This window comes from Panulirus ornatus, chromosome 42 (genome assembly GCF_036320965.1).
Source record: "Panulirus ornatus isolate Po-2019 chromosome 42, ASM3632096v1, whole genome shotgun sequence".
NCBI lineage: Eukaryota > Metazoa > Arthropoda > Malacostraca > Decapoda > Palinuridae > Panulirus > Panulirus ornatus.
The window spans coordinates 5,599,896-5,623,794 of NC_092265.1; the positions used below are offsets into that span (position 1 = coordinate 5,599,896).

Sequence of the window (23,899 nt, forward strand, 5' to 3'; positions counted from 1 at the left end):
CATCATAATGATGATTAACAAAGAAGTGTAGCAGTGTCAGTAGAGGATGGAGGGGGAAGAATGTGAATATCAAACACTCCTCCATTGTGATACATTTTGGTGTACCTTTCGTTTTAAACTATTGATCTCTTAATTGCTGATTTTATTATTTACTGAATATACAATATAGAAAATTAATGATGTTCAAATTTCTTAGTTTTACAGGTTATAGTTTTGAAATTGAGATCATTCTTAGAATGAAATTATTTCTTCATAGATGAAAAGGTTTCACGTATCTTTTCTTTACTGGACTGAAAAGTAAAAGAAGCATGTAACATTTTATTGTCAAAAAACAGAAAATATTCATGATGCGAATCTAAAGTGGAATGAGTATATACCTAGAGTTTTAAACTTCATCTTTCAGAATACACATAATGGGAAGTTTTATAAAAGAGAACTATACATAACAGGATGGATAGACCTTGAACATCCATGCAATATCCATTAAAATGTTAAATATTACTGATATTGGGATTCAACAGGAGTGTGGTATCTCTGCTCTTAGAAAGATTTTCACAAAAACAGCATATTCAAAACATAGAATAAATTTATTCTCTGACAACATTTACAGGTGACAAATTTCATAAATTATTGAAATCTACCTACTTTACAAGCTTGGATCTCTTGCTAGTATGTCTGGTAGCTGAACAAAAAGTTAGTTGCAGAGGTATTTGAATAATGCACTATTTTTTATGTAACAATGTTCGGATCAATCCAATCCGCTGTACAGTACATGGTACAGCCAGTGCCTGGGTAGACTACAATGTATTCCACCTTCACAGAAGGTGTCAGTAATTGTACTGGAAGAAATGCAGATTTACAAGGCACAATCATCAGTCAAGTAAATACAGGGGGAACTTTTAAAGTCCACATGACTCATAACTCTTACAGTATCCTAATAAAACCTGCATACTACAGATGAATTCAGTACTATAGTACTAAACTGGATTAAGAGGTAGTATTAAAAAAAGGGGGGAAACGTCCAGATTTTCTACAAGTGTAAGCAGACTTCAGTACACAGATCCTGCCTATTGAGCAAAATTTTTCCACTGCCCAGTGACACATGGATGAAACAAAAAGAATATCAAGATTTAAATTTACTAAACCATTTTATTATAAATGTTTAACAGCTGTAATACTTTAAAACATGAGGTCTGATCATGGTTAACGAACAGATTTTGTGCTGATGTTCTTAATGGATACCAGATTATACTGTATTTTTTTCTTTTATAAAGGTCCTAACCAACTTCACTCCTCAACATGGGAGGCATGATTTTTCATACATATGTGTTAAAATTTTAATGAGTGAATTTTAGGCTTTCTTCCAAACAGTTTGAATATAGTAATTAACAACAACACAAGGCACTACCAGACTCCACCTGCTTGTGGTTATGCCATAAGTGAAAAGTAACCCTTAGCAAGATTGTATCATTGGAGAAAAATCTTATCAAAAAGCTTCTCACTCCAAAGGAGTCCATCCTTTCCCTGCTTCTGATTGTAGTGCAGCCTTGAAGCTGCAGGAGCCCCTAGAAAGGGGATCCTGATGTGAAAGAATGTTGATATCAAAGAATGTAGTTTTTATATCTGAATTGGCTTCACACAATTTGAATTTAGTTGTATTATCAGAAACTAGGTTTTGTTTCATTGGTTATTGGTAATACTATATAAGTATTTAACCAGTATATAAATGTGAATGACCTTGTAAGACTAAAAAGATAAATAAATATAAAATCAAACACAAGAGTAAGTAAGTGCTTAGTGAATTAATATAGATTTAATAATGTATTTCAATTAAGATCAAATTCACGATCATATGCAAATGATGAAAATACATGCATCATGGTGTCAATAATATTTCAAGAGTCAATAAGATATAAACAAAACTATGTCAGCCACATTAACAAAATTTAAAATGACCAGGATAATTATTATGAAACATGCTTAGCTTCACATGTGATATCTGAATGATTTTTAAACTCTCTTTGTAGTTTAACCTGAAGACTAGATAAGATTAGGCTAATCATATAATTATTCTTGGGATGGACTTCTGCTGTTCCTCAAAAATATGGTTGTTGATGATATGGCTCTGGCTGGAGATGGTCGGCAATTTTCCCGTTCCTCAGATTTTTCAATTCTGCCACTTACAGGTGGACTTGTCTCACGGCTAGAACATTCATTTTCACCATCAGAGGCACTAATTAGCTTTAGAGTGTAAGATGCATTGGAAGTTGTGATGTCCTCAGATGTGGTGGTATCCCTTGTTGTTGTAGTGTTTCTGATTGATGTGATGTCCTTGATTGCATTTATTTTTGTTTTCATGGTGTTGTTGGCACTTGTGGTATCTTCCTCTGTTCTGTTATGTTCAAATGAGTTAATGTTTTCATTTTTGGAAATCATGGATTCTTCCACAGAATTTGTATCTGTTACAGGAGAGTTTTCCTTAGTTTGTAGGGTTGGAGAGCCCTCAGCCACTGCATTGTCGGGGTCTCCACCAACAGACTGTCTTGTTTCCTTAACACTGATTGTTTTATCAGATGATATGGAATCTCTCTTATCCTTTTTTCCCTTAGTAATACGGGATTTTGACTCCTGAGAGATTGCTGATGGTTTGAGTCTGCCATGGCGTGCACGCTTCATAGTAGCTAGAATGCTCTTCATCTCTTGTACAGCATCAACTGGCTTCTCTTTCACCTCAGGATCTGTCTTCTTGTTAAGACATCCAGAGGTAAAGGGTTTTGTTGACTTAAGCTTTACTCCTCCTTGCTTAATCTGATTGATGAGATCATCCATACCACGCCCTCCTTTACTCCCAGAATCTGTGGATTGTACAATACTTGTATCAATTTATCCATCTATATCCCTGATGCCCATTCCCTCTGGGAACTCCCATCAAGGGGGTGGCTGGGAAAAAGTCTCTAATTATCCCTGTCCTTACATGTCTCCCTTGCATACACCATTCCATGCATTTTTTCATCATTTTTCTCCCTCCAGTACTCTTCCACTCTATTTTCCCATGTCACAGGTGGTCTTTCTCTCACACCAACCCCTTGAATTGTTCTGTTATACATTTTTCTTTTTAAACTTCCCATCTTACATTCTTTCCATACACCCAAACCATCTCAAAGTAATATGTTTCATCCACTCTACTGTTCCACAATTCATTCACTTTGTTTTTTCTGCCATGCCATATCTCTCATACACCCCTTCATTTCTTTATTAATTTCATCTAGTCATACCACATGCTCCTTTCAAATAGTCATTTTCACAGCCTGGATTCTTGACCTCTTTGATCATTCCATGTCCAATTTCAGGAGTACTATACTGTCCCTTAGTCCTTTCTTCACTTCCATACTTACAACTCTACCCTGCATTATTCCATTAAGGAACCAAGTGACTCTCATACTATGTATCAACAATAAGAAACTCTCATCGAAGATCCCAGCATACTTATGAGGAACTTACCTGAACTATCTCCTTCCTTAACTTTCTTGTTTTGTTTGGAAGCACCAATCAGAGTAGCTAATGTGGTCACAGGGTTGGCTGGAGGTGGAGGTGGAGGTGGAGGAGGAGCAGGACCTGCAAGAGGAAGGGGTGGTGGAGGAGGAGGGGGAGGTGGTGGTGGTGGAGGTGGTGGTGGTGGTGGTGGTGGTGGTGGAGGAGCAGAGACAGGTGGTGGGGAGGGAGTAGGTCCCCGTGGATGAAACTCAAGTGCAACACAAGTCCTGCTGCGTGATGAAGGCTCTGACACCCATGGTAATTTGCTTTGAGTGGGAGCATTGGAACTCTCTTGTAGTGACTTTAGTTGCTCTCGTTGTTCTTCAACTACAAAGACAAGACTAGTTATAGCAAAAAGTAATATCAGAAAGAGCTACCTACTTCATATTTGAGTGCACTGTTAAAAGCTAATACATAATTCTACTTGTCTTCTAAAAATCAAACTTAAGAGAGTTAAGGATTAAATGATTTTTGGGAATGAAAAAGTGCCAGAACCTAATGGATATTCGGCATTTTATAGCATGAACAATATACATGTAAAAACTTCAATTAATTATATAAAATTATACATCAGCTTTCTTTAAAAAAAACCAATTTATCTGTTTACAATAACGTTACTGACTAAAATTTCTCCAATACCAAAACCACAGCCTCCTATTCACAACCAGGCCCCAAAAACCTTACATATAGATGAATTTTAATTTGATTTGCATATACATAAAAGTTGCATATGCCAAATGCTTAAACAGTATGAATATATAAGAAAAATGAAGACCTATTCAGTAAGCATAATTTTGGAGAAAAGTAACCATAAAAGGAAGATAAAACTACAATAAGATATAAAGAGAAGCTCTAACATAAGATTTAATGACAATCTATGTATGACAGTCCTGTGGCTGAAAACTTCTGTAAGATTAATAAATGGGGCTGTCAGCATCTGTGGCCATAGAAATTAGTAGTAAATGAAGAAATTTTCCCTTCTCCAATACCACGACTTTCATGTATAAATAATGTTAAGTGATGGGATACATTCTAAAAAATTAAACCTTATTTGCACAAATACTTGTCATTAAATCATAATTATTTGGATGTTTATACTAACCTTTTCTACGAAGATCTTCAATTTCAGTGTCTGCCTCATTTGCTTTAAGTTCATGACCTTTTCCCTCTTCCTCCAACAACAATATACGCTCTCTCAGGAGTTCAACCTCAGCAGCTTTTTCACCAGACTCATAAGACAGTAATTCAGCCTGTGTTGCGATAATGCTGTTAAAATTGAACTGAAGTATTAAGTAATACGTTTTATATCAAAGTCTTGATACAGCTGAGGTGTAATTCATAATTGCTATTCAGTGTTTTCACTAAAAATAATGTATAGAGAAAGGTTGTGAATGGTAACTGGGAATAGGAACTACAATACACAGGAGGGTAGGCATAGACAAAGCTGAAAATAATGTAACTGATACAGTTATAGTGAGGGAGTTAGCATAAAAGTTAAATTAAGCAAACTGAGGCAAGTGGGATAAGAGCAAAAAGAAAAAACTATAATAGAAATTATTATTAAGTGAGGAGCGTTCATCCTCTTCAAAGGCTTGGGGTGTCTGAATGTGTTGGATATACGCAAGATGAAGAGAAAGGACAGATAAGTAGTATGCTTGAGGAAGGAGCCTGTATGGTTTTGCTATGACTGACATAAAGCTCAAGGATAAGGGAGAAAAATGTTTAGAAAATGCCATGGGGGTAAAGTCAGGGGTTAGTGTGAGGATGAGAGCCAAGGAACTGTAGCATTACTGTTGAAGTGGGAATTGTGGGAATGTGTGGATGAGTATAAGGAAGTAAGCTCCAGACTGATGTGGGTAGAAATGAAAATGGATTACAAGAGATGGGTGATTATAAGTGCTTATGCATCTGGCCATGAGAGGAAAGATGAAGAGAGGTGAGTGTTTTGGGTGCAGCTTTGATGCAAGAGACTGCATATTAGTGATGAGTGATTTAAATGCAAAAGTGTGTGATGTGGCAGATGAAGGTATAACTGGGAGGCATGGAGTATACAGTAAGGTGAACGAAAATAATGAAAGCTTGTGGAATTGTGTGCTGAGAAAAAGGTCAGTGACTGGGAGTACCTGGTTTAAAAAGGAGGACATACACAGGTATACATGGGTCAGTAAGAGAGATGGTCACTGGGCATTACTGAAATGAATACTAATTAACTGATAAACATGCAAAAGAGAGACTCTTGGATGTGACACTGCTGAGAGGGGCAACTGGTGGGATGTCTGATCATTACCTGATGGAGGCATGGGCGAAGACTTGTAGAAGTTTTCAGAAAAGAGAAAATGACATGAGTGTGAAGAGGATGGTGACATTGAGTTTTGAAAAGTTTATGGCTAATAAAGTAATGAAAAGTTGCTCATCTTTACTTCAAACTATGATTTTGTATTCTACATAGCTTGGTGCATTTTTACATGTTTATTTTCCTTTTTTAATGATCATAAATTATACATACCTGATTTCACTACTCAACCTCATTCATAAAGAAATCTTGTGAAGCTATTTTCAGAATTTAAAACTTTACACATAGGCAGTGGTTCTAATCACCCAATTCTTCCATTATTCTTGCACTCTGTCTGTCATTCTATCTGTCCATCAAACCATTCACATATAGGTCTGTTCATCCATTTATCTATCCACTCATCTCGCTATATGTCCATTTGTCCAACCATTTATTCAAAGCTAGCTTTGATTAGAAAACTGAATATTAATGTGCCCTTAAAAAACTTGGAACATTTACAGCAGTTACTTCAGTTATTTAGTCTTGTAATAGTGCAATTCTCTATGAATTTAGGAGGAAACCCCTTGAAAAAGATGTTAGCAAGGTCAAAGAAGTGACCTGATGGGGATTAACAACGAACAAATAGCAAGTATGATCCTACCAGCTCTCCTAAGAAGTGAGTATAAACCCCAACTTCTTAAGTTCTCAAGTCAAAGAGCATTATCAACTGTACCACATTAATCATACATGTAACAGTAATTTGACAATAATTAGGGAAAATTTCTTAAGTTCAAGCAAATAAAGGTCTATAGACCGTCCCATGCCAACCACAGGAAAAGAAAACTACCTTCAGTTTATGCATGGCTTGTTTATGTTCCTCTTCTTGTGTGTGAAGCTGCTGGGTTAGGCTATGCACTTCCTCCAGGGCCATACGTAGCCTCTCATCCCCCATTACATCTGCTAATGCAACGGCACTCTGACGAGCTAGTGCAGCCTGCTCACTACGGGCCTGTTAAAAGGACAAACACATTATATTTTAAATATATGCATCTTGTATTTTTTATAATGAACTCAAGTAAAATCTTTCCTAACCATTTCCTTTATTTATGCTCCTACCTCATATTTTCATATATTAATGTAACTTTCTGTTTATTCTTTGTATGAAATCTCTTATAATGCAAAAGGGCAACTGATGCAGATCCTGTTTCATATTATGATGTTGACATGTCACCACATGTAATCATATACATAAACATTATCACCTTACTCTTTCCCTAGATATTGTCCTTAATCTTTATCTGTATCAACTATCACTCTCTTCATTAGTACATTGTCTTACACTTTATCATATGCTTCCTTCAGAGTATCATAGCTCCCCTCTCTCTCATTTATAAAGTTTTGCACTCTGTGTTGCAACTCCAGTCTTCTATACAATCTGTTTCACCAGATTGCACTGTAAACAACTATTTTGTTATTATTTAATATCAATGTGCCATCTATTTATTGATTTTTGAAAAGCATTTTCTCAGGGCAATGGATCTGATGTTAGAAATGAGAAGTTGCTTGGGGGAGAATGACTTTCCACATCCAGTGAATGCAATAGCTCTCTCCCCATCCAACAATCTTAAGTGAAAACCCCAGAAGTTGGACTGTGCTTTGAAAATCGGGAAAAATATGAAGTTAACTCTTAAACAGCACCTGACATCAACCAATGTTCTCTTTGGAAATAGCAGCTGACATCAACTGATGTGCTAACTTTTCCTGCTTGTGTTTGAATATCTAGTCAACTTATCTACGAAAGCCCATAGAGGTCTCTTCCATCAAGAGAATAGTGCAGAAAATGTCCTAAGAGTGTCCTTACGGCCACCATTATAATTGCAAGGTCATCCACCTGGAGCTTGTCTGTACACAGTGACCATGCAAAAAATAAAGATAGATTGTTGAATGACTTAAGTTATACGGAGAAACACATATGAATCACATCAGTTGATGAGGAAAGTGAAGAATAACATGAGATGTATGAAGGAGCAGTATTTGCTTGGTCCTGACAACTTTGACAGGAAGTTCATCAATGAAAGGTTAAGTCTTACCTTTGCTGCTTCTGTAGCAGCTGTGTTGGCCCGAGCAGCCTCTGAACGTAGCTGAGCTTGAAGAGCTTCTACTTCATCTAGAACTAAGACTGACACACGTCCCATCCTTCGCTCAACTGCTTCAAGTTCTGATATCCTTCTCTGAAAGTAATTTTAAGCTGTATATTTTGTACATGCTACCTCAGCATGAATTATAAAACTGTCTTGACAGCTTCTGTACATACACATATACTTTTGTAAAGATGCTAATCTTCACAAGAAAAGGCAAGAGTAACTAAGGGACTTTAATGCTTTTGTCAGACTTGTATAATTACCCAAATGTAAAAAATTTGCAAAATATATCTGTTTAGAACATGGAGAGAATGAGTGAGGAATGACTGACAAAGAGGATATATGTGTCAGAGGTGGAGAGAACAAGGAGAAGCAGGAGACCCAATTGGAGATGGAAGGATGGGGTAAAAGATTTTGAGTGATCGGGTCTTGAATGTACAGGAGGGTGAGAGGCATGCAAGAAATAGAGAGAATTGGAATGTGGTATACCAGGGTCAATGTGCTATCAATGGACTGAACCAGGGCATGTGAAACATCTGGGGTAAATCATGGTAAGGTCTGTGGGACCTGGATGTGGATAGGGGGCTGTGGTTTCGGTGCATAACACGTGACAGCTAGACTAAGTGTGAACAAATGTGGCTTTTTTGTCTGTTTCCCTGGTGCTACAAAAGACAACCATTTGTTTCTCTTTGTATTCCCTCCTTCATTCTATATTAATACCTTCCCTAGTTTTATCCTGATGTTGCTAATTCCTTTACATAAAAGCTTACCTGCAAGTGCTCAGTCTGTTGGTTTGCATCATCCAGCTGTTTCCGAACTTCTACTAGCTCTTCTTGAGCATCAAATTCTTCTTGCTTTGCCTTGCTCATTTCTGCTGTTAAGCCTGCCACATCTACTTCTAAGCCTGTTTTGAAAGGATTGAAGGTGTTATACAATGGAATACTTTATATGTTTTGTTGTAATTGGTATATGCTACCATCAAAATATTTGGTTAATCTTCTTTATAGAACAAGAGAATAATAAATATGGGTAAACAGAGGAAAACTATTTATTTCCTGATATCCAGTAAGTTACTTTTTACCTCCAAAAGCATTTTGACACATACTTAAGAAATATTTGATTACATGCACAAGATAATCCAAACACTGGAAACAAAAGTAGTCTCTATGAAATCAGCAAAGCAAGATTGATGAAAGGTCATAGCAAGAACCTAAGCATGTATCACATTAGCAAAGGTGTGATATCCTTTTATAATAACAAAAAGGCAGATTAACAGAGTAAGCTTGGTGAAAAAGAATGATTATAGACACTACATAAATTTAAAAAGTAACATGATTAGTTAAGAAAGTTTTAGAGATGGGGCCCAATGAATGTAGAACTTGCTTCTCATGCAGTAAAATCAGGTGATTATACTCAAAAAAAGAGTGGTAGTTACATTTCTATACTGTACAAATTATCATAATATGTTACTATATATACCCAAGAAGCTGCCTTTGCTTTCTGCCTCACCCAAACATGAACTGCTGGCATTCTGTCTACAAACATACAATCTCATCATGTAACACAACACTTGACAAGACTTAACTCGCACAACTCATTCTTTGTAACTCTAGATTTTCCTGTGTTGAGCACTATATATTAGCCCTGCCTTTTTGCAAAATGGTAGGAGTAACAGATAGAGTAAGTACGTAAGAACATTAGACTGGAGCATTAGGTAGAAACATTATGAACAAATAGTATGTAGGAACATTATGTGGAAGCATTAGTTACAAGTAGTAGGTTGGAACATTCAGTAGAAGTAATCAGTTGGAACATAAGGTAGAAACCTCTGGAAACATTGTCCTAGAGTTGCCCTCTGCCTGTAAAAGATTAGGCCCTAAAGGCTAAGAAGCAGCTTTGGAGTTCACCACTTAAGGAGACTCCTTGAAGGAGTTCCCAAAGGCAATGGGCATCATTGGTAGAAATATATAGTTAGATGAACATATACTCTCTCTCTCTCTCTCTCTCTCTCTCTCTCTCTCTCTCTCTCTCTCTCTCTCTAATGTGTAGGTATTGAATATTTGTGGTTGGTGGTTGCTAGGCAGTCAGTGAGTTCTGTTTTGTGTGGTTGGCATTTTCATTAAATTTGCTTTTAATATGGTGGATAACAGGTCTGGTGAGACATGGTGGAGTCAATGCATTGTTTGAAAAGGATACTAAATGGATTCTTTTCTTGTCCAAATCTTGAACCTTTTTTTATGTTAGCTGAGATAGCATGCACTACTTAATGCCCTAATCATACCCATTTCATTTATGCAATATATATTTTTATCAACCAGCCCTGACTGATGGATGAATAGCCAGATGGACTCAGGACTGAATGCAGCCATGCTTGCCCTATCCCAGGAATCCTGTCCTTAGTTACACCCAGTAATACATCTTACAGGTAAGTGTCTTGAGGGAATTTAGTTTGTTGGCTACTTTTATGTTGATGATTGTGGGATGCTTCTCTTACCCAGAATTTTGGAATTTTGTTGACTTGGAGCAGTTGTCTATTCAAGGTGATAGGAGGGTGCAGGTTGGATTCATGTCTGTCTGGAGTTAAAAGATGCAGACATTCTGCTCAAGTAAGTCAATCATCCTAGTGTGATGGCATGTAGTGTAGAGTTGCTTGTTTGTTATTATCACCTACAACCCCAGGATTCATTTTATGCAGCTCCTGCATCTTCAAGGCTGTACTTGAACCAGAAGCAGGAAGATATTGGACTTTTGGAGTAACATAGGGGTGAAAGCATACTTCCCAAGTTTTCCCTATGTTTTGTACAAGGTGACTGAGAGGGGCAGGGATGGGGGGCTAGAAATCCTCCCCTTCATTTATTTCAGTTTCTTAAAGTTAGATCAGATGAAATCAAGTGAGGAGTCTTCATCCTCCTCAAAGGCTCAAGCTGGGGTGTCTGAGTGCATTTGGATATGACCAAGAAGAGAAGGAAGAGAAAGGTAGTATGCATGAGCAAAGGAACCTGGCTGTTGTGTCTTTGGGTGAAACATACAGGAGGGTGAAGAGGGTGCGTGGGATAGAGTTAGTGGTGTGGTTTACAGGGATTGATGCGTTATCAGTGGACTGAACCAAGACATATGAAGCAACTTGGGGAAACCATGGAAAAGTCTGTGGGGCCTGTTTTTGAATAGGGGGCTGTAAATTCAGTGCATAACATATGATACTTATAGAATGATGTGTGCATATTAGGTTTTCATTTCATCTTTCCTGAATCTACCTCAGTGATGTGGGAAATAACCAAAAAATTATGAATAAAGAAAAAAGATCTAGTTATGTATATGAATTCATTAATTTATCTATCTATAATTTTCCCAGGACCTCTTTCTAAGAAAGAGCTCTAGTGCTCATAGGATTTCTTTTCATAGGCTCCTGTTGCCCACAGCTGTACTAATTCCAGTAGCAGGGATATGAGGACTCCTTTGTTGTGAGATGTTCTTTGATGAGACTGTACTCCCAATGCTACAGCCTAATCAAATGTGACTTTTCAAATGAAGTGTTACCTCACGCATGAAGCGTACAGTTACATCTCTCTCTCTCTCTCTCTCTCTCTCTCTCTATATATATATATATATATATATATATATATTATACTTGATTGCCATTTTCCACGTTAGCAAGGTAGTGCCAGGAAACATGATGAAAGATCCATCCACTCTTAATCACGTACATGTACATAACATACATATACATATTATTATTATCATTATCATTATTATTATTGACTGCTGTTTATGGCATTACAGCAGTAGTGCCAAAAATAGATGAAGAAAATCCATATCCTATCACTTCCATTCTCTGGCTGCCATGTTGTGTAAGAGTATAGTTGAGAGAGCTCAAGAGAGTTTGCTGATATGGTTTGGACATAGGGCAAGAATGAGTGAGGATAGGCTGAGAAGGAGGGTTTATATGTAAGAGGTGGAGGGCACAAGGAGAAGGGGGCCACTGAATTTGAGATGGAAGGGTGGGATGTTTGGGCATGAACATACAGGATGGCTGTTCACGCAATCAGACATACACCCATTTGAAACCATATTCCCCCAAACAAAAATGAGTCATACTTTCCATCTATGTTCTGGACAGAATGCAACCCTACATTACTAAAAACACTGATTTAAGATTCCAAGACCCTTCATCCCCACTATGCAACTACTGTAGTGAAGACACTAAACACTTGCTGTTCAGTTGCCCCACACTTTCCCCACAGAGAGACATACAACACTTCACTTCTTGTCCTATGGTCCTGCCCAGTGGATGTGGCCAGCTTCCTGAGTGCTGTGGGAACTCCATAAAATAGATGAAACTCCTGGGGTAGGAAGAAAGTAAATATACATGCAGCTGTGCCCATCTATTCTTCTGTGAATAATCTATTGCATTTTACCTGTAATGAAAATGAAAACAGTTAAGTTTTCTGATTACTTTGTTTGCCTTCAGAGAGTGCTCTTACAGACACTGATGGTAATGCATTGATCAAAGTGGCAGCAGTAGCAGCAGCAAAAGATAAAGGAATAGAGAAAGTATTCTGGTAGGTTATGTTAAAGGGAAGATATTAAATAAATGGAAATGGAAGGAAGCTTACTGTTTGGAAATATGGAAACTAAAAAATGAAACTAAAAGCAAGATGGCAGTTTGCAAAAGGGAAACTGAAAATGGGGATAAAAGTAAAATGAACATTTGCAAAAAAAGCTGAAAAATTAAATAAAGACACAAATGGGAGATAAAGCTGCAAGAATTTAAATTACTGTAATGCAGTACTGCATTACAGTATGATGGTTTAAGAAATGCTAATATCAATTCAAATATGTACAGAAGATAAATATGAGGAACTTTCAGGAAGGTAATGACTGAAAATAAGTGTGCCATCAAGCTTGATTAAAGGTTACAGAATGAAGTTTGTAGTACATTTTATGCTTTAAAAATTACATTCTGCATTAGTAGGATGATTTGTAAGCTGCAAGCAGTTGAGAAGGAATTCTTAAGTGGGTTTGGAGGGAGGAATAGGGACAGAGGAAGAATGAAGAAATTGAAGAGGTTCATTATAACAAAGAGATCAGTTAATAAAGTAAAAGTAGTGTACTGATCTGGCATAATTTTGTGGAAAAATTAATGGAGATGGAATATTTGAAAAAGCTTTCTTGAGTGACATAATTATGAATATGACAGAAGACTGCATAATATATTTGTGAAAGAAATATCAAGACATGAATGGAAAGAGATGTTTATGAGTGACTTTAGAAGAAGCAAGAGTATGCAAAGACTGGTAGATGAATAGGCAAATAAGTGAGGGGTGCAGCTGTTCTGGAGTGCAATAATAATGATCATAGATAGTATTTTAGAAGGAGCAGGAGTATGCAAAGACTGGTAGATGATTGGGCAAACAAGTGAGGGGTGCAACCACTCATGAGTTTAATAATAATGGAGATCATAGACAGTGAATGAAAACATGCAGAGTGAAATGCATACGCTACCACAATTTGTGCGGTTAACAGGACCTGCTTTATGCTAAGAAAAATTTTGGTCTAAATTAGTAGAATGGTTTGTATGGTGCAAGTGGTTCAGTTGAATTTCTTAAAAAGCAGGTATGGGGGAGGATTAGGTGTAGAGAGAGAAATGAGTAAAGTAAAGGAGAGTATATTATGATGAAGGGATTATTAAAGTGAAGGTATGGATACATGGAGAAAACATATGAAAAAAGAACGTTTAGAAAAGTGTATTTGAGTAAAGTAATCTAGAATATAGAAGATAAAACTGAAGGAGTGTGTATGGAAAGAAATGTCAAGATACAGGAAAGTAGAGATGAATATGAGTGTGTTTAGTATGAGTATGAGAAGACTACCAGATAATTGGATAAACATGTGAGGGTTGCAAGAGTGCAATATTAATGGTCTTCATAGTATAACAAGATTCTTCATAAGCAGTTTTGCTTTAGATACAAGAGAAAATTTACAATATTTATATGTTACAGATTATAATCATTGGGGTAAATAAGACTGTACCTTTGATTTTGTCCATGAGGGTCGCTACCTCTTGTTCATGTTGTTGCTGAATCTCCTGCACTTCCTGCTTGTCTATAATTTCACCCATGTTTGCCAAAACAGAAATGTCAAAGTCTGGTGATGCTTCTGCCACCTGCTGCATTAGAACAGCACTCTGGCGTTTCAATGTGTTTGCCTCATGACGGAGAGTCTTGTTTTCACGGTACCACTAGAGAGGATGGATGATGTATTTTTCATTTAATGCTTTTCATAAACACTGATGTCTCTAATCATGACTACAAAAATTGATATGATACATGTGACTCAGCTGCTTTTTCTTTGGAAAATTTCTCCTTCATCACCATAGGGAGGTGAATATATATATATATATATATATATATATATATATATATATATATATATATATATATATATATATATATTTATTTATTTATTTATTTATTTATTATACTTTGTTGCTGTCTCCCATGTTAGCAAGGTAGCGCAAGGAAACAGACGAAAGAATGGCCCAACCCACCCACATACATATACATATTGAGAATATGAATGAAAATATTACATAAAAAAATGTAAATTAGGATGGTAAGAGAAGTTACATATGGTAATGAAAATGTCAATGTAGAATCAAGAAGTGCTGCAAGTTAGGGATACTTCTGTATGTGGATGACACAGCACTGATGAGAATCAGCAAATGAGTAGAAAGCAATGGTGGTGAAATTTTGGATAAATAGTATATCTTAAATAGTTGTGCTTGAAAGGAAAGACTCAAAACATGAAATACAGCTAGATGAACATGAAGAGTTCAAAAGTACTTGTATAATACTGTCAATAAGCTATTTGATATTTTTGAAAAAACTGCAAAATGTCAGTGATAAAAGGAAAAATACTTCCTCTGATGTGTGACAAGGTATATTTAAAGTGATGTAGTCCACAGAGCTTAAGTGCATGTGATAAAGGTCTGTCACTGGTAGGTTTAGTTGGTAGACTGCCATATAGTTGATGCAAAGAGTTTCCATGAAGAGAGAACAGAGTTTGCAAACAGGGTAAAGGAAGTCAAAGGGAAATTTGGTATTGCAAGGGAAGCATTTGATGAAAGGACAAGATAGGGTACTATCGAAGTACAATCATGAATTGGCCCGTTCTCACTGTACCATGCTGTTGGTTGACTTTACCCTTTATATAGATATTGCTTTTGTTTCTGATCCTGAAAACTGACTGCTTGCATGTCTCCACCAATATTTAGGTCCTGCAGCACTCAGCAAACAACTGGAACATAAGATTATCATGTGGCCATTGACAAATAAAGGGTAAACCACTGTGATGTACCTTTCTTTCTTTGTCCAAATGATTCCCGAACCATTGTACCCACTTCCCCATCAATGTTCGTTTCAGAACATCCAGGTTTCTCTCTGCAAATATACCTCCTACCTCTCCCTTCTCTTCACTCAGGTGACAACCACGCACATTCAGTCATCCCAACCTGAGGCCTTTAAGAATAGGTTCTTGTTGGCTCTGTATGTTACCTTATTTTACAGAGTGATAATATAAGAGGGGAGAGTTTCTAGTGCTCTGCTCCCGTCCGTCAGTCGCCTCATACAACACGAAGGAAATCTGGGTGGTATTCTAATTCCAAAATTCCTAGGGATGGGGGAAATTGATTACCATATGAATTATATTACCGACTGTACATTATGGGACAAATGATCCATAACACGAAACATAGTACTAACATGTTTGTATATGTATCAATTTTTTCTCCATGTATCCGAACGTAATGCTTGAGAAACCTATTTACATCAATCAGTGACTGAAAGAGCTGATAAAGCTTGGCATAGCGTTGGAGCACCTGATGGTAAAAGTATTTGATTAAGTATTTCTTGGAACTTACATTACCAAAGCTAGGATACACAATAATACTCACCTCTGTAGCACGGTTAAAGGCTTGTGCCATGGATTCCGTTTCCACCTGGTAACGTTGTCGCAGCTCGTCGTACTCGTGATAGACGGCTTCAGATACTGTAGAGATGACTGGTGAATCAGAGTCTGCCAGAGAGTGAAAGAGAAAGGAAGAAGACAGATAGGAAGAGGAAAATATTCAGAGAATGAGGGATAGATGGTGGATAAGCAGGGAAACTAGGGTGTACAAAAGCAGAGAATCAAAGAACATTGGAGAGTGAAGGTATAAATACATGCAGAAATTGGATGAACAGAGTTTAACATGCAAGGAGCTTTTGATGCTTTAATATATTTAAATGTGATCTCAGACATGTCATGCATGTAATCATTATCAATTACCAACAATGAAAGTGAAGACTGAATCCATTTACAAGACAAAGCATAGAAATTAACCATGATTTATGCTCTTAAAATGGATGATGATACCTCCACAGTTAAAAACATTTGTTTTTGACACATTTCTAGGAAAAAAAATAGCCGTGGAAAACATAACAAACATACAAAAAAAAAAGTTTTGATCCTGCCGGTGAGGAAAAAATAGTCTTAATCCTGCTTCAACTAAATTGAAATAAGCTTTCAAATCTTAGGCATAGAATGTTATCTCTACCCGTTATCTACTCAGATCTTAATACTAATAACGCAGAGACACTGTCGTGCTCTGACAAGAAAGAGCATAACCATAAAGCAATTTCATGTTGGGAGCGGAAGTGTACATGGTTCGTGAAAGTTTCGGAACTCATGTATTGCAACATTAAGACTTCATGGGCGCTTAGCAACATAAAGACGATGGATGTCAAGCGTTATGAATCTGGGTGTATGGGTACATGAGCAAGAAATGCCTGGCAACTGACTACACAGTCTGTGACAGAATGATGAAAAGAAGTGTCTAAGAGAATGGGAATTAATGCATGTCACTAGGAAAAGAAGCACGATGTAAGGAAACATGAGAAGTACTGTTTAGGAATACGAGAACAGAATAATTGGTAACATGATCATAAGAAGTGTGTGACGACATGATTAATGCCATATGTTAGGTTGCATATAAAAATGGAGAGAAGTAGCTTAAGCTCGACACACCATAGCGAATGCATCTCCTTGCTATTAAGCTCACTTAGCCTGATTTCAAACCCATACTACCAACAGTACAAAATATATGGGAAAGACATAACAGAGGACTGATGGTCCATATGTGATGGATATATGTGCTAAAGGACGTTACTAAAATTCCCATTTTAATTAAGATGAAGAAGGTATAAAAAAGTAGACTCCAAATTCATCTAAAAGTTTAAAAGCCAAGATTACCTTTTTACAGAATTCAAGAAACGAACGATAATAGTGGACACAGTAGCCATGACATGGATGAAAAAATCTTTGGAAAGATCAGATGCTTAAATCGAAGGAACACCTGTGGGTTAACAATGGCAACGTGTAAACAGAGCACACATGACAGCTGGCGCTGCATGACTAACACAGGGAACGGCCATCAAAAATGAATATATTGGTCCTGCGGTAATGATGAATATATATATATATATATATATATATATATATATATATATATATATATATATATATATATATTTCATACTATTCGCCATTTCCCGCGATAGCGAGGTAGCGTTAAGAACAGGACTGGGCCTTTGAGGGAATATCCTCACCTGACCTCTTCTCTGTTCCTTCTTTTGGAAAAAAGAAAAAAAAAAGAAAAACGAGAGGGGAGGATTTCCAGCCCTCCGCTCCCTTCCCTTTTAGTCGCCTTCTACGACATGCAGGGAATACGTGGGAAGTATTCTTTCTCCCCTATCCCCAGGGATAATATATATATATATATATATATATATATATATATATATATATATATATATATATATATATATATAACGCTACCCCACTAACGCAGGAAATGGCGAATATGAAAAAAATGTATAAAACATTACTCATCACGCTCAACACCTACCACAAATATACCAGCAACACACTATTAACAAGACACAAAACAAGCTGCGAAAAATAGCACGGAATGACAGCACGGCACTTAGCCAGCAGCAACGCGATACAATAACACTGGAAGATCTCCAGGGAATGTTGAAGAGTGGTGACTAAGAAACATATGGCGGAGAAGGTTGTGAGGACGCTTGTGAACTCACACTTTAGTTGTGATTTTACAAGAAAAGCAAATTGCTCATCGTGGGTGAAAGAAAAAATAAACGCTCCACTAATCTCCCGCTTCTCCAAGCACATACAATTGGCTGTCATGTTACTAAAGGTATTTACATAATGCATCACCAGCAGGTGCGGTAGTGTATGGTAAGCCCAAGGCTGCTGCTGGTGTGACAAAAAGAGTGAGGTAATGGGGGCGTCCGGACAGAGGCACAGCTGTCACGCTACAGAGTAGTAGATGGGCAACTTGAATCATGACGCGTAAGTTCCGACTTCACCTTTGTTGAAACTAACTTGACAATTTCCACGGCAGCTTCAGAAAGTAATCGTCTCCAAACATTTAGAAGGAAGTACTCCAATCACTACACGCTGCACTGTACATTTTCTCTTGCAGAAGATCATCATCATCATAACGGCACGGAAAATGCGTGGATTATAGTGAAAACTTTCATTACACTCTTAGCTTCCACTTCACCGTTCAGGACCACGAGAAGACTGGTGAGGCTGGAGCGCTGCTGGGTCATGGTGGCTCCTGACATCAGAGACCACTGGCCTTAACGTGATACGGCCAGCCTTGGTTGGACCCCCGGGAACCAACCTATGGATATCACACATCACTTTACTCTCCGCTCCATTAAGTCCTTCCCGGATCGCATCGAGACGAACGAAGCCGCCTCGGTAATCAGTTCGGAAACGTTTCCCATAAGCTGCGTCCCACTAATGAGGGGAAAACTGATATGTTAAGTCCCGAAAGCAAACAACATGGACGAAGGACCAGCGAGCAGGGTAACGCCCCCCCCCCCCCCCGATAGTTGGGAAGAGGAGAGAGAGGGGGGGGGGGGTGACCACACTTCTGCGGTCAGTGTGGCGGCCTCAGCAAGTTATTCTCAGACAGCGCTACCACGTGGCTGGCTAGCGACCTGCCTCACGTACCACTCCTGCTGCTGCTGAAAGGAGCCCTACTGATGCCGCTGAGCGCCACCAATGACGTCTGCTGACAGTCCTACTACTGCCTGCTGATGTTTATGCTTTTTGTTGCTAGCACAGCTAGCTGCCTGCTGAAGCTACTGCTGCTGGCCTCTGGTGATGGCACTTTTAGCACCAGGCAGTTGACGCAAATTCTGATGCGCACTGAAAGTAAATATTGCAACTTGCTGGCATTACCACTGTTGACACTTCTTAAACGCTACCAGTGGTGTTGCATGATGATACTACCATTGCACATGAGTCTACCGCTGACATATCGACCAGTGACGCCATTACTGCCACCTGCTGATGTTACAAGTGCTGTCCGCCGACTCGACCAAACCTAGCTAGCAGAAGTTCCCTGCTGAAAGTACCGACGCCACCTGCTGACGCGGCCAAACCCGGCCGCTGACGACGCTACCTTGCAGACATTGCCACTTGCTGATATCACCTTTGCCTGCTGACAGCCGCCACCGTACTGACATTATGACTGCCGGCTGTTGAAGTTACTACCAGGAAGTGCTTATCATGCAAGGAATGCATCTGAAGATGATTCTCTGTGCTGTCCACGTGTAAAATACCACAAAACACGTAGCTTCACATACTTCCACTAACTCATCATTTAATATTCGAGTCCGTCACCGTTGTACCGCTTATAATAATAATGTAAAAAGTCGTTTTACAAAGTATCTCAGTTGGCTTGAATATCATACCAATTAATATTACATCTCTTACTAAGAATAACACTTTATAACTAAGCCAACCTGTTGATCTTTTTAGTTTTCGGAGACTATTAACTTCAACTTATTTCGATAATATTAATCTAAGTACATGTTCGGTTATTTCATTTTGAGAGTATTGACCGAAGCAAATATTAGGATATTACTTAAGGGCAGTGGTTGGCGGGGATCCGTGGGGGATAGTCTGCCCAGCGATGTTACTCACTCACTTTTTTTTTGCACCAGAGTGGAATGTAAATCATGTTGCCTCAGTCTACCGAACTTCATCAACTTGTCACCTACTCTAATGGTGATATTTCACAGATCTATAGGGAAGGAAGTGTACTTGACTGGCTGCGTGCGGCTTCTAATATCTATCTCCCATTGGTAAGAAGGACCAGCAGAACACAGTTTGTGACTTTAGACAGAATACCTTTTAAGTCTTTCGTTTTTCGTCTTTTGACTTGAGGCGAAACAACACTAGCATTGTTAAACATGACGGTGTGCGAGGTTTAGACACAATGTCACACGATCTCGAAAGGCAAGGAAAAAATATGACGCCCAAGTCAAATTCAATGTTTACCCGACACTGGTGATCCGGGTGCTCGCGCCGCGGCATTCCATCGGCCAAAACCAGTTCCCAACTATATCGGCTTATATGTAACGTCCCGTAATAAACCGTGAATATAAATTTATGAGAAAAATCTGTAGATCGATGATTCTGGTAGAAAACGCATCAGGTTAATTTCCAGTAATTTTTCAACATCTGTTCCGAACTTCTATCCACATACCAGTATATCTGCTAACTGATTTTCTGAACAACAGCCTCACGTCATGACTAGTTGTACACCATAACCAACAACTCGCGATTAAAAACTACACTACCCACATTGCACCGCCACAATGCAGAATATGGCAACGAGGGGTCAATCTAAGACATCTTATACGCACACTAAGTGGCGGGCAGTGGGTTCTGTTTCTAGCCCTAACATTAAAACCAACATCTATAAACTTTTTGCCCCCCCCCCCTCCCCATTCGCCACGAAAAATTAAAGATACCTGAAGCCAACGAGCCTTGTTATCAGGACCCGGGGTTAATTTTTTGAGACGTCACCAGAGGTCAGGTCCTCTGTACCAGGGCCACCCTTGGGCGTTACCAGGTGTCAGATCTGTACCAGGACCCAAAGCACCCCTAAGCTTGCTGTTCAGTTGGCTGTCTTCCAAAACCAATTGCGAAGTGCCTCCTCACCTCAGTTGATGGAACACCACATAAAATTGGTGACGGTGTTGATGGCTGTGTGTGTGTGTGTGTAGATATCTATTTCACTGTAGCTTTTGCCACAGGTAAACTACGGTTTTAGTGAAGATGTGATCCCGCACCACCAATGTGACTTCCTTCCTACCCGTGTGTGTATGTGTGGCTCCCAACAGCTGCATAAACACCACCTCTTTGATATTGAAAGAACTGGCAGTGTTGGTAACATCACTGTGAGGCTCGAGCAGTCTCAATGTGGCTTACCTTGTTCCCTTTATCTTCCTTTCCCTCTAGTGAGGGTAGGTCGAGGGCTTCTTACCTCTGACTGTACCTCAATCCCCCTTACTCTACCACTATATTCCACACATTCACTGTGTGTGTGTGTGTGTGTTGTATGTCTGTGTGTAGACTGTGGTGAACAAAGAATGCATCCGTCTCTTAAGCTCTCGATCAGGGAAGGTACGATTCTTAAGCTCAACGGTCCAACCATTCTGGCTTGTCACCTGTCCTTTATGGGTGAGGTGAAAGGCCAGGCTATCATACCCAAAGGTCGCGAGGTCATGTTCAAAGGTTTTAGTAAACAAAAAAAAAAAGGCCATTTGATCCTTGATGATCATGGACGTCAGGCGTGTTAATCATGTCTAATCTGGTTATACCAAAAAGCACAACAACACAGTAGCTCTAATTTGCTTAATCATGTTTACATGTTAGAACTCCAGGGGGAGGGGTTTCAGTCACTATCCGTGTGTGTGTGTGATGATAGCCACATCAGCAGAGCATCTGGTCTTATCTTATCTCAACCCCACCTCCTAGTGAGGCCCGTAACAAACCGTCATGTCGTTGGAACCTACTGCCTGGCTATTTAGCCAATGCTAACCCCTTTAATAAGACGACTGAACACCATGAGTACAATGAGTTCATTGTTTGTCACCGTACTCGAGGCGTTTTATGTCGTCGTAGAATTTAACTCGTCCTACTCGAGATCCAAATAGTTACATTCAAGGGGTCGTTATGAACAAGGGCTCGGGGGGGGGGGGGGGGGGGGTATCGCGAGGACAGAAGGCGCTGCGCCTGATTCTGGGAAACTTGGAAAACGTTAGTCCTGCGTCCGTCATCTATATGGAATGGAGGAAAGATTCTTAACTCGCACCGGAACACCGCGGCTACGAAGTGAAGCATCAGGCCGTAAAGAATTATTTCTTATTAAGACTTGATAATTACCAGTTGATTATAAGAGGTAATGAGATATCATGAGGACTACATGGAAATGCATGAGAAGATATACGTCACGCACGGAGACGCCAGTGTTGCCAATGTAGCCTAGAACTGAATGTTTGGTGTTCGCAGCCATGTATGCTGGGAGATCCTGTATGGTCTTACAATGATCATAAACACCTGAATAAAGTGTTCTTTTTTTCGATTATTGGTTACCACTTGACGGTGGTGGTCTTAATGAGCCTGGAGGCCGACATGACTATAACAGAATAAACCAACTAACCATTCGGTATAAACACTGTTGTCAATGACGCAAGGCAAGGTTAAATAATGAGTCTGATGTGGCGAAGCTAATACATGACACGAGTGAGAGATGATGAGGCGAGGCTGATGAATGACACGGGTGAGGCATGTTGCACATTCAGAAGAGGTTCCGCCAACCTTGCCATGCCACAATGAACTAACTGTAAACTGTATGTCAAGCCAGGGTACAGTCAGGAGGAGGAGGGGGGACTTGCAAACTCTTACCTATATACGAATGGGGCTAAGATGGAGTGTTCAAAAGGTGGACTGGAAAGGACTGTGGAGGAGCCATGTGATGGTTCGTGGATGGTGAGAAGTGAGGTCATGGACTCTGGTGATTCAGGTCGTAATGAGGACTGGAGGATCAGGATGAGGGGAGGGGAGGGGGGTGATGTGTCCCTTGAGTCGGGAGGTAAACGAGGAGTGAGGCCGGAGCGAGCTGGAAACGAGGCCAAAATGAACCAGGAATGAGTAGGACACAAGCAAGGATTGGGGACCAGTCCAGTATGAGTGTTTGGAGGGGGCGGGGGGGTTGTATGTTAAGTATGAGGCAAAAGAGGGAGGGAGGGAGGAGCCTGGGAGGCTAGGAGAGGGGAGAAGTATGAGCGTCTGGTGAGGCAGACGGGGATGACCTACCGCTCCTTAGGTTGTGGAGGTCGTGCTCCCGCTCGGCCAGACGGTCGTGGAGGGCGTCACTCATCTTCCTCTCGTCGTCGTACCGTCGCTTCAGCATGTCGTAATCCCTTGTGGCTGTTGGACAACAAAACGAGACATTTAGCAAATCATGGAAGAGAATCGTGTGTGTAATTACTTACACGCAATTATTCAAAGGTGCAGTACAGGAGGAAGTTTTACACTCATAAAACTCTATGTGTGTAATTATTCATTTATCATTGCTTACTTGCCACTAACAAAACAGTGATGAAAGCCCTGTGGTAAACAGCAATGTAAACAACCGCTTGCTTCCATAATTGAGACATATTTCGGTGGTTGAGTTTATTAAAATTCGTTAATGCATCAATACATGAGTAATGATGAACACAGATATGAGACACGGCGAGAAAATATCACCCAGGTTTAAAATATGAATACAAAAAAAGGTCATCTTAATTATGGCGAAAACCTTGTGTGAACAATTTTGGGAAGAAAATCTTAAAACACGACTATTTCTCTGTCCCTCGTACATGTTTGAAGCTAGTGTTTCTCTTTACCTCCGGATACACTGGGAAATTCTCTGGAGTCACCTATGACGTCAAGGGATAAACAAATGCGTGGCTGGTGTGATTGTCGGTCCAGCGCTTCGTCAACATTCGGGTCGGCCATGAGGTCTGTCTCTTATCGTGATCAC

The 23,899-nt window shown here is 39.2% G+C and overlaps 1 protein-coding gene across 5 annotated transcripts in view; it reads right to left on the reverse strand.

Moving 5' to 3' along the window:
- Positions 1-568: 568 nt before the first annotated feature.
- Positions 569-23,899, reverse strand: part of LOC139761864 (uncharacterized) — a 52,425-nt gene continuing 29,094 nt past the window's right edge. For 3 of the 5 annotated variants that reach the window (XM_071686430.1, XM_071686429.1, XM_071686431.1), the window contains exons 3-11: positions 23,188-23,301; positions 15,899-16,020; positions 13,978-14,185; positions 8,718-8,851; positions 7,897-8,037; positions 6,654-6,815; positions 4,637-4,784; positions 3,502-3,861; positions 569-2,855 (exon numbers count right to left, since the gene is read on the reverse strand). In XM_071686430.1, coding sequence (XP_071542531.1) covers positions 2,068-2,855; positions 3,502-3,861; positions 4,637-4,784; positions 6,654-6,815; positions 7,897-8,037; positions 8,718-8,851; positions 13,978-14,185; positions 15,899-16,020; positions 23,188-23,301 — 2,177 coding nt within the window. In that variant the 3' untranslated portion in view covers positions 569-2,067. The remainder of the gene's footprint in view (positions 2,856-3,501; positions 3,862-4,636; positions 4,785-6,653; positions 6,816-7,896; positions 8,038-8,717; positions 8,852-13,977; positions 14,186-15,898; positions 16,021-23,187; positions 23,302-23,899) is intronic. The other 2 variants (XM_071686433.1, XM_071686432.1) reach the window with 1 other exon arrangement.